At 40.8% G+C, this 12,084-nt stretch overlaps 1 protein-coding gene across 3 annotated transcripts in view; it reads right to left on the reverse strand.

Moving 5' to 3' along the window:
- The window catches only part of BNC1 (basonuclin 1), a 64,354-nt gene that overhangs the window by 12,383 nt on the left and 39,887 nt on the right, over nucleotides 1–12,084 (reverse strand). For 2 of the 3 annotated variants that reach the window (XM_029574982.1, XM_029574983.1), the window contains 3 exons: nucleotides 11,620–11,722; nucleotides 11,283–11,518; nucleotides 8,337–10,258 (listed from right to left, as the gene is read on the reverse strand). In XM_029574982.1, coding sequence (XP_029430842.1) covers nucleotides 8,337–10,258; nucleotides 11,283–11,518; nucleotides 11,620–11,722 — 2,261 coding nt within the window. Of the gene's footprint in view, nucleotides 1–6,512; nucleotides 6,702–8,336; nucleotides 10,259–11,282; nucleotides 11,519–11,619; nucleotides 11,723–12,084 lie in introns of all 3 variants that reach the window. The other variant, XM_029574984.1, reaches the window with a different exon arrangement.

Genomic DNA, 12,084 nt, shown 5'->3' on the forward strand with positions numbered 1-12,084 from the left:
TCTGGATGTATCTTATAGGTCTGTTACATGCAGACGATGAAATTATTATCCACGTCACACACTTAAATAATGGAGACATTTTCAGAAATATTGGAAATGGGCAATGCATCAATACATTTATACCATTTATACAGGTCAGTAACAATTGCATAGAAATCTTTATTTAAGCATCCATTAAGCAAAGCTGCTTACCTGTAACTGATGTTCTCTATGGACGGCAGGTTAAATCAGTCACATGTGTGAGCAATGCAATCCAACGATGCTGGGCATGGAATGTTTACTAGCCAGAGCAAGAAAGCCCTAGAAGGCTATTCTGTTCGTGTGCAGCCAGCACTGAACCGTATGTGTGCCATAAGGCCACCTCAGTCATGAGTAAGAGATTATGAGAAATTTGTTGTTGAACTTGAAGGGTAGGTAGGAGGGTACGTGTGACTGATTTATCCTGCCATCCATCGAGAGCACCAGTTCCAGATAAACAACTCTGCTTTGTCTATGGACAAGCAGGATGAATCAGCCACACATGTAGGGACTCCCAAGGTAAGGGTTGGCTTGGAGTATTCCAACACCAATCCCCTCGGTACGACCCACACAGTAGGTGTTTGGTGAGAAAGAGCTGAACAAAATATCTTGAGTCTATTTTTAAACAGATTTCTTAGTACTGACTACCCAAATTCACTATCAGGGTTAGAGTCAGTATCTATGACGCAGTGAGAGGTAAATGTATGCTCTGAACTCCATGTAACCAATTGTCCCTCAAGATATAGAGCCAATGTGCATTCGAGGCCCCAGGAAAAGTACACAGTATGAGAACAATGGCAGTTCTTACAGTTTGTACGTTCACATGGTCCCCTGAGAAGATTGTTTTTGCATAGCAAAAAGAGATACATTCTGAGATTCAATCTGTAATTGTATGTTTTGTGACTTAGTCTAAGTGTGTTAGGGTTATAAGAGAAAAACAACTGGGTAGAATTTGTGACATCCTTAGTTCTGTCGATGCAGAAAGACAGTGACTTTTTACAATCTAATATATGTAAGGCCTATTCAGCTATATGAGTGTGAAGTCTGGGAAAGAAGGTTAGAAGGATAAACGACTGATTTCGTTGGAAATCAGAGTATTTTTGGAAGAAATTTTAGACGTGTATACAAAACTATTCTGTTAATTTTGTGTATGGCACACAAGTCGTGAGTGCCTGAAGTGTGCTAACTTATCGCCGAAGTGACTGCAAGAAGGAATACTACTTTCTAGGTCAGATATTTCAGATGACAAGAATTTATGGGGTGAAAAGTTGGTCTCATCAGCTGAGTTAGCTCCAAATTGAGATTCCAGAAAAGTGCATGTGGTTTTATGGGAGGTTTAAGGTGAAGTCAGTCTTTTAAGAAATAATTTGTTAGAGGATGGGAAGAAAGTGTTTTTTTCCCTTTTTTGCTTATGATTAACACTTATTGCACTAAGATGAACTCTCACTCAATTTATTTTCAACCCAATTGGAGAAGATAATCTAGTAACTTTGGTGGGGTACAAATGAAGGGATTTATGCCCTTGTCTTTACACTATATGGTAAATCTCTTCCATTTAAAATTGTAAGCGGTTCTGTTTAATGTGAGAAGAACCTGGGAAAACTTGTCTGAACAGCTGAAAGAAGCAACTACTGTCCCTTCAACATCCATACATCAGAGCTAAGAAGTGGATATTCAGATGAAGTAAGGTGCCTTTGTTCTGTGTCATGAGGTTGGAAGAGCCTTCAGTCAACTTGGATCCCTTGAGTCTTGGCTATTAGTGGTAATTGAGGGTAGGCATAGAGGAGACCTGTTCACTATATTGAGAACAAGTTCAATGCTAGACTGCATGGGGAACTCCTTTTGGAGAAGAATGCTTGAACCTTGCTTTTCAAATGGGTAGAAAACAAGTCTATATTACAGGTTTCCCCAATGGAGATAAATATTATTTGTTATTTGATGGTCCAGAGACCATTTTTGAGGATGTAGTACTCGACTGAATTTGTTCAGAGAACAGATTTGGGATTTATTGCCCAACTCCAAATTCTGATGGCCTGCAAACAGAGGAAAAGATCCAGTTCTTCTTTGTTTGTTCATGTAGAAAATGGACGCCTGATTGTTGGCTTGGATTAAAATGATCTTGTTGGATATCAGGTATTGGAATGCTATAAGCGCAAGTAATATGGCTCGGCTCATAGTTCTAATAAGTTGAAGTGGTAGCTCAGCTCTTGGGGAGACCAATGGTCCTGTGTTCAAAGGCCTTGACTGTGTGCTCCCCGGCCTAGGAATAAAGCACTTGTGGTTAGGAAAAGGCAAACTGGTGTGAGATTGTCTGAGACCTGTTGCTGAGGCATTGGGCATTCGCAGGAGTGAGGCTTATGCAGAGCCAGGGTCTGATGTCATCTGAAGGGGCTGTGGCAACATCTCCTGCGGTGGGGCCCACAAGATCTGAGGACTTGTGCGTATGCATGCCTAGGGAGCACCATGTCATGGAGGAAGATGCAATGGCGGTGTTCTCGGTGCACCAAGGAGGGCCCTGGGTCAAGTCAAGCCAGTGGCATCCGTGGTGAGTGAGGCGGCTCTTGGGGCTGTCCTGCAAGCCACAGAGCATAACAGTACCCCCTTCCAAGGCCCCCTCCCCAGTCTTCTAGGCTTGGATTTCCTGAGGAATCTCCTATAGAAGTTACATACTAGCTGGAGGGCTTGAAGGTTGGCTCTCAGGGCCAGCCATAGTTTTTCCATGTAATGAGGTATTTAAGTTTATTTTTTACTCTTCTTAAGTCTAAAACTTTTGCCACTTCATACTGGGTATCTTCCTCAAGAAAGGTGGTGGAGGGTCATGATGGTGAACTCTTGTTTCAGTAGGTGAAAGGCCTGCACCACTTCACCAGTCTAGTTATGGAGGTCAGTGTCTCTCCAGTCAAGGCTGTGAGTGGAGCCACCAGGGAGAAATATCCGTGGATGAACTGGTTGTAGTATTTGGCAAAGCCCTTCAGGCTGCAGCCAGTTTTGGATGGCCTTCAGTTTGTTAGAAACCTATGCAGGTAGATTGTATCTGGATCTCTCCCAAGGAACACCAACGCCATCAACAACTCAACCTGTGCATGTATTGCACTGGTTCTGGGAACTATGCAACCATATACCACATCAAACTGGGAAACTCTTGGACCTAGGCCTGGTAGGAGAGGCCACCCTAGGTCATCTGGGCTTCTCTCCCCAGATTCTACTCCCAATCTGCTTCACCCTTGGAGACATCAAGATAACTTCTCCAGGCTTTCCTGGATACCGGCGCTGCCATAAACTTCATTGATGAAGCTCTGATACATAAATTCAGTATCTCCACACAGGCCCTGAAACCTGCACTCATGGTGTCATCAGTCTCTGGAGAACCTTTACCAGAACAGGGGACAGTGCTGGATCAGCCATGGTAGGCTCAGATTACCTGGTTGACTGTTTTGGGTAGGCATAGAGCTGGAACTTCTCTTGCTGTAAGAGACCAGTATACATTGTCAGTGGCACAGTGATTCGGGTGACCTGTTCTAGTAAAGGTTATTCAGAGTCTGACATCATCAGAAGGGGTGTAGCAATGTTTCCTGTCACAGGGCCCACAAGATCTGGGGACCTGCGCACGTGTGCGCTTAGGAGGGTCCCATGTTGGGGCAAGCCAGCAGCATCTGGAGTAGTGAGGCAGTTTGCGGGGATGTCCTGCGAGTCACAGAGCTTAACACTGAAGTGTACAGTCTTTGCTTTGAGTAGATATGAGATTTCATTCCTCAACAAATCCTGATTTCAAATCTGAGGAGGAAATTTTCTTGGAGAACGATTTGGAGGAATCCTTAGAAAATGTACTATGTATCCCTTTTAGATTATTTGAAAGACCCATGAGTCTAATGTTGTTTGAGGTCACCAATCTTCAAAAGAGGGTATTCATCTTCAGTAGGGATTTATTTTTACTGGGACACTGGCAAAAGTATTTCTACAAAGTCATAAAACTGATTGAGAAGTTGTTCATTTCTTCACTTTGTGGCTTTGCAACCTAGGTCTCTGAGGCTGAGATGGGTGAGAGCCTGACTGTGGGGTGTAGCATCTTTTGTGGTAAAAAAAAACTGCCCTTTTTAGGTTTTTGTTTGGAACCTCTGAGTAGAAGCGGGGAAGCCTGTAGTTGCATCAGAGAGTGTTTGTGGTGTAGAACTGTGGTCTTTTGTATGGTCTCCTGATTCCTTATTGTTGTTGCCAATAAATGCTAGGCTTGAAGCAAAGCCAGTCTGTGAGCCTGTATGATAGGGTTGAACTGCTAGCCGTAGTGTTGAAAGTATCATATGTGGATCAAGAAAGATGTTTACCAACTTTATCTCCTGCAGATAAAAGAGCAAGAAAATCACCTTCTTTTTTTTTTTTTTTTACTGTAGAAAGGGAATTGGAATAATTGTGTAGTTGTATAATGGACTGCATATATCGTACCATAAAATATTGGTAAGAGGATATGTGTGCAAAAAGCATTGTGTTTTGAAGTAATTTCCTATCAAATAGATTCAAAGTTTGTGAATCCTTTCCTGGAGGGATAGATGAATGGGTCCTTGATTTTTTTTAGGATTATTTTATTTTTTTTAGAGCTGACTTTAGCACTACTGAATGGTGGAGTAATTGAGTCTTCTCAAAACCTGGTATTTTGCACTCAACTTTTTACCCACTGGATGGGTATTAAACAAGGTCTCTCAGATTTTCATTTATAGTTCCTGAAGGGGTATTAAGCGGGTTCCTTTAGAACATGATTGATTGAAACTTATACAGTATCTTGGAGTACATTGAGATACTTCAAAATTCCTAGCATAGGAGCTCTCAAATCAGCTTCCTCTTGCAAGTCAAAAGGAATCGTTGTGACATCTTTTGAAGAAGATGGAGAAGGCGAGTTCTTTCAGAGGGGAAATACTCCTAGCTGGGGGGAGGAGAAGGATCAGATGAAAAATCCAGCAGGGAGTCATCTCCATCAGAATCCAAATCTACAGAACTGTAAATAATCTTCCATGAGTGTTTTAACTCCAAGTCAGAATCAAACAGTATCTTTTGGAAGGATGTTCTTAGGCACAATCCTATGATGAACTGGAAAATATCTCTCTCTCTTTCAGAGGCTGAATGACTTCTCAGTGTAATATTAGGCACCATGTTGAATCAAGAGTGAACTATCAGCACCGAAGACTGTGGTAAATGAAGAAATTCCAGTATAAGCTCCACCTGAACTGAAGCAATAGGCATTGAAGTAGAAAGTATTGATGCACTTTGCATCAAACTTGTTTGAATCATAGCTAGATGCCAAACCAGAAAGTCATGTACTATGAGGTCAAGATCATTTTCATATACAGGTAATAGCTTCAGAGCAGTAGGTGGAGAAAGTATATCCTCCTGTGTTACTAATGGAAGCAGGGAGCAAGACAGGTAGGTTGAGAGGTATGGGAGATGTTATTGATGCAATTGGCATTAAAGAGTTCTCCTCCTATTTTGGCGACTTAGGAGTAGAACAGACCTCCATTACATCACTGTCATTGTCACTAGACTGGGCTAAAGGACTAGGCAGATGTCAAAAATTGATGCTGGATGATCTAAATATGTATATCATGGAGAAGAGGAGAGACAGGGAGATATCATACAGATGTTTAAATACCTGAAAGGTATTAATGTTGCACATAAATCAAACCTTTTCTGATGGAAAGGAATCTGTAGAACTAGGGGTCAGGATATGAAACTTCAAGGTGGTAGACGCAGGATCAATGTCAGGAAATATTTCTTCACGGAAAGGGTAGTGGATACATGGAATGCCCTTCTGGAAGAAGTGGTGAAGACAAGAATGATAATGGATTTCAAAAGGGTGTGGGATAAACACAGATGATCTCTAGTGGCTGGGGAATATAAATGAAGAAAAGGAGAACCCGTGGTAACTTTAGATGTCCACAAAATATAAAGCCATACCAATTAGAATCTTAAACAAATACAAAAAAAAAATTGTTATTAAATCATCAATACATACCATGTTAAATCAAAACTTTAGATGCAACGTTAGATGTAACATTTCTGAATGGGGGGGTAACCTGCACAGAGTGCCAGTTACAACCCTTAACAGAAGGCATGGGGGTAACTTGCACAGAGCGACAAATACAAACCGTAAGCAACTTGCTGGGCAGAATGGATGGACCATTCGGGTCTTCATCTGCCATCATGTACTCTGTTGCAATGAGTAGAAGAGCCTTCTAGGCTTTTCTCTCTCTAGCTAGTCAACATTCCATCCTTGGCACCATTGAATGATGTCACTCGCATGTGTGGCTGATTCATCCTGTTTGTCCATGAAGAAAATAAGATTTCTGGAAACATTTATCTAAAATTTGAGGACGCTCTGTATACAGTTATTTGTTTATACAGTTAAGCATTACTCTGAGACTGGAATGCAGTGAGGTAATGGCCCATCTCTGACCAGTTGTGATAAATATCACAAAAGCAACAACTTAAAAAAAATGACTTTATACCTGGTTAGTGCAGTGATGTGCTATCAATTTCTTATCAAAGTATTCTCGCTTACTCTGCTCCTCTCAGTGAGACAGTCTCTATTTTCACACAATTTAACAAGGGGTTCTTGAGGGCCCCCAGGAATCTCCTCCAGTACATCACAACAGCACAGAGTTAAACCAAAACAGTCTGAAATGTCCAAATTATTCCTAGAAGGTATAAACAGAATATACAATTCTGTCCATAGTGTGAAAACATGTATTCCCCTGTATTCACTCGCAATGAGAGGAATTCCCATAACTAAGAGCCCAGTGCCAAGAAATGAAGACGTACCGATATTGCAGTGTCTTTTTCCCATTTAAGTTTAAAGAGTTTCATCTGTAAAGAGTGCAAAATTTAACCTGGCTGACAAATTTTTGGCTATGTTGAACTGATGGTGAAAGCCCAGGCTTGGATCTGGAAAATTTCCATTTCTCTCTTGTTCGTAGCCTGAACACTTTGCTGAGCAGAGGCAGAGAAGAGAAAGGGATGTGCCCAGACTTCAAACCTGTCCTTTTTAAGGTCCATTACTGTTGTTTTTGTGACCTGTCAGCAATGACCTGACGAGAGTTCTGCTTTAGAAGATTCAGTAAAAAAACCCAAAACTTCTCAAGCTTTTTTTTTTTTTTGGGGGTGGGAGGGGTGGGGGCTAAGAAGAGGAGAGACTCTGAGCTTCCTTTACTCTTTTTTAGGGTACCGGCACCATAAGCCTTCATTCGTTCTAGTGTAGGAACTTTCCCCCCTATTGTTATATCCCCCTTCCAACTCATCTAGCCCAGTCACTGCAGCACCAGTCCTGGGACTGGGAGCTATGAAACCAGGGCTCCCTTCTGGAACCCTGCAATCATAGACCCTCCATTTTGCCATAACTGAGTCTCTGTCTGCCCAAGGGGCTGGGCACCCCCTCTCTCTGCTGCATCTCCAGCCCTGGCTGGCCCAAGCAAGCAGAAGACCCGACCCAGGAATCAAACCTAGATCCTCTGCTCGGCAGTCCACAGAAGTGCCACTGAGCTACGAAGCCGACCCCACTCATATGCTTTCTGCTCAAAACATATATTTCTGCCTACAAATATTTTCCAGACATTATAAATTCCAAGGACAATTCAGCATAAGCCTTGCACCTGTTAAAACAATGCATCAGAATGAGTTTGTAAGTTGCTTTCAGGATTGCTGCCTCACTCAGATGAACCCAAACAGGCTGATCAAAGGCTTGTTTTTGCATTTATGAAAATTTAGCGCTACTTTTCCTAGTGAATTAAGTACTATCATTTCATGAATGCCATGGGGCAAAACCAGGACTGGATCAGCTGGTTTAGGATGGACCTGGTGAGGTGGCAGCCCTAGTTATTCGTCTGCAACTCGCAGTCTAGTAGAACAGAAATGTTTCAGTTCATGGATTTTTCAATACAGATCCTGGCGAGTTAGAGCACAGTCTGAACTGAAGAATAACTTTGCAGTTTCACGATTCATGTAGGCCGAAGTTCTGCAAAATTTGTGAGCGTCTGGAGATATTTGGCTGGTGGCATTTTTCCCCCTCATACTCCAAAATAAATTAAAATTAAAAATATTGGGATTACTTTTGGAAATATTTAGCTCGATCTTGTAGAGATTTTCTCCTGTACCGCTCCAAATTTCACAGAATCCAGGTCTACTCTCTCCTCCCCTCACGTCTAATGAGCTTCAGTTTTGCAGATGGGCCTGATTCACTGAGACTTTTCTTTCAGTCTAAAGAGGGAAGAAAACCTTAAAGAATCAGGCCCATATCCGTATGGCATACTGTGAAATTAGTTTTGTACATTTCTTACCTGTCTCTACTTCTCCGAGAAGGGAAAGCAGCATTACAACCCTCAACTGTGCATATATGCATTTCTTTAAGATGTACATTTTTATAATGCATTTTTACACTGTAAGGATTTTTAAATGTCTTCCTACAGATCTCACAGTGAAAGCGGCTTTCTTCCTTTGACATCTTTAACACATGCTGATCAACATAACCCATGTACTTTGAGTCCTCAAAAGAGGCGAAACTGGTTCCCCCATTTAATATAGCGCTAAAAAGACCTCCACTCCTTAAGTGGTGTTGCAGCTCAGTGCTGTCGCTAGAAACTTTGGTTTTCGAAAGTTCTCTTATACACGTAGGCAGCTCAGTCATTGCTTTCAAAACATTAAGGTGTTTTGGAGCTTCATCTCTGTTTTCAATTGAAACAGTTTTTAATGTTTGCTCTTCTTCTTCTTCTTCATCTTCTCTGTCTGAAGGAAGTAATTCATTCTCCGAGCACGAATCTTCTTCTCTGTGATCATCTGCCTCCCTCTGGGCGTTAAAATTCTTCTGGCCCTCGCCCTCAGGAACAGATCTTAATGAACTGGTCAAATGTTTGCTGCTGCTGTCAGCACTGCTGGCGGTCTGCTTTTCTGCCTTCTGCTCGCAAGCGTCAGAGCTTACATCACTCGTCCCCTGCAGTGGCGTATCATCCTCAGACGTGACATGATCGCTAGTTTCATTGGCCGTTTCCGTCTCTATTTTAATGGGCATGCTTGATTTGCGTGATTTCTTCTTTGGCTGAGCATCAAGTGACAATTTGTTAGAATCTGGTTGTTCAGGTACAGATGAGGATACTAGAGGCAGAGAAGGAAGTGTTCCTGGGGTATTTGCAAGTTCAGCTGGTGTAGCTGGACTACGATAAAAAGGAAGAACTGGCTGAACTGTCTTCAAGTTAGGGAAAAGTACACCATTTTGTCCAACACTGGGAAAGCTAGATGGAAGCTTTGAATCTGTGCAGGAACTGATATAACTGGGAATGGGTCTGCTGTCTGAAGGTAGAATAGTGAAATCTGCCCTCTTATTATCTTCATGCACAGATATGTTCAAGCCATTTCTCAGATCTTTGTCTCTGTTATTTCTGTTCATGGGCATGTGAAGTCTTGGGTTGGGATTTGAACTGTGTCGATTCCTGCTACGGAGAGAACTGAATACCATATTGCATCCGTCAATCGTGCATCTGTGTTTTATCTTCAAGTGGACAGCATTGTAGTGTATTTTGAGGGTTCCTTTGTCATAAAACGTCTTTTCACATGCACTGCAGAAGACACGTCCTTTCTTTGGTGCACTGCCATTTCTCTCAGCAGATTTCATTTTGTGTTCTGGGGACATCGAAGTCATTCCGTGCTGTTTTACTGTATTATGTGAATTAGAATCACTTAAGTGGCCATCATTTTCTATTTTACTGATGACATCTTGAGTGCTTATGCTGGCCATGTTTTCTAACTGAAATGATGCAGAACTGGAAGTTAAGAAGTTGCTCTCAGAAAACGCCATTCGAATATCTTGCTTGCTCTCACTGCCTCTGTCTTGACTCTGCTCAAAGACACGTCTCTCTGGCGTTGAGCTTATCACAGGTGGAGGCACTGGAGTAAAGAACTGAAAAGGTAGCATGAACGCCATATTGTTGACAATATTCTCAAAATGATGTATGTTGGTGGCCGTCACCTTATCCAAGCATGCAGGAAGACCAGGGCTACTTCTTGGATTGCTGCCTTCTATAAATGTCCGAATATCTGAACTGGTCCTTGCAGAAGGTATTACCACCGATTGGCCTTCATTTTCTTGAATTGCCATGAGTTCTACAATAGATTTAGTCTCACCAAAACGAAGGAACTGCTGTAAAGCAGCCAGCTCCTCTTCACCGGTCATTATAGCCCAATGATCCAGCACTTTTCCGGCAGCATCCTGTAATGAGAAAATATTTAAAGCAGGGATGCATTAATTTTAAAATAATGCAAACTCATAAAAAGCTTGTTTAGGTCAAGATAAGCTTTATCCAAAGATGATGATATATGTGAGCTTTCAAGACCATATAGGTCACACATCTTCAGAGCTTGTATATACATGCATGTATGATTGTGTGTAAATATGTGCACATGAACACCCTGACGTATATACACAATATTTATGCTAAAATATTTCTCAGTGCAACACATTGACATGGACTGAATGATTATTACACCTTGTCTCTGCCACTTCATTTTGTAATTTAGCAAGAACTAGAAAAATAGGTTTCAAAAAGTTAGTCACTTGTATATAACAACTGTAGAAACAGAGCAATCTAAGACCTAGATACAGTTCTTCATTTAAGTCAAGTATTTTTTTCATTGCAGGTTTAATAATCTTCCAAGCAGCCAACACCAGAGAACAAATGAACCTGTATTGATCTATTGCTAGTGTTCACAGAGCACAGTTGTAATTACACTAGAGTGTTGGAGTTCTTTCAAAGTCTAGCTAAGCCTAACTTTTCCCAATAACTACAATAAATATTTTATCACAGAACATGTATTTGATGGCCTACTGAGATTTTTCACAGTGCATGTAAGAGTTTCTAAGATGATGAAGAATGTATCATCATAAATATTTCATGTGATAGAGTTTCCAGGTAATTGATTCTATATTTTTAATCCTAATACTAAAAAGCAAAATTATCAAGATCATTAAATATTGATTTGTGTCATAATGTAAGATCATGATGTTACTTTACATAAAAAGGTAATTTGCAGTCACTAGCAGGAACCATGGTCTGTGAGGCACATGGCATTTAATTATTGCAGGACATAAAATACCTATTCTATGCTTTCTCTATGTAGGTCATATTTTTTTTACATTTTATTTAAATGCATGTTTACTAACTGCATTTAACAAAAAAGTACATACAGTCACAGCACTGCTTCCTCAGTGTGCAAAGGCTTTGCCGTTACAGTACCTGAAGTACATATCCACGAATGTAATCCTGAAGGGTCCAATCAAGTGCATGAAGAATCTGTAGCACCTCTTCTTGTTTCAGCACACTGAAAAGCCGATCTAGTAGAATTTTCAGACGGATTGGAATGGCTTGAGTTCCATATAGCATGAGGCTACTGATATCAAAGACTACGTTGGATTGGACAATCTCGACCTGGCTGGTTGGGTATAAGTGAGGGATCCTTAATTTGCTGAGGGCTGGAAATAAAGATGTGATCAAAACAGTTAAGAGTCATCTTAGATAGTGAGAATTAAATAGGAAGACTGAAATCAAAGGAATTTAAATGCAATATGATTACCATGTGTTACCCATCCATGTCTGCAATGGTCACATAGTCGATGATTTATTTTGCCTGGTTTGAAACCGGGGCAGTTGCAATTCACCAAAGTGCACCGAATAGCCTGAAAATAAAAAGTACAATAGAAATGTAACAAACAAGAAGTACTCGTGATCAATCATGACAAAAAAAAACATTTTAAAGGAAGTTTTTAAAAATATGAAAGCACTTAGCAACTGCAGGGCAGTCTAGTCTTGTGAACAATCCAGGGACCACCTAAAAATATGGTAGACTGTAAGACCAAAATCAAAATCCAAACAGTAAACAATTTCAATCATATATTAATGATGAAGCACTTCAAAAATAAGATAGGAGACTGTCATACATAGAATCTGTCAACTTAATGTATACATGCCTTTGGAATAGTTCTCCAATATAATCATAGGTCTCTAAAAGGTCTATATACTTTTGTAATAATTTTATGTA

This window comes from Rhinatrema bivittatum, chromosome 13 (assembly GCF_901001135.1).
Source record: "Rhinatrema bivittatum chromosome 13, aRhiBiv1.1, whole genome shotgun sequence".
Taxonomy (NCBI): domain Eukaryota; kingdom Metazoa; phylum Chordata; class Amphibia; order Gymnophiona; family Rhinatrematidae; genus Rhinatrema; species Rhinatrema bivittatum.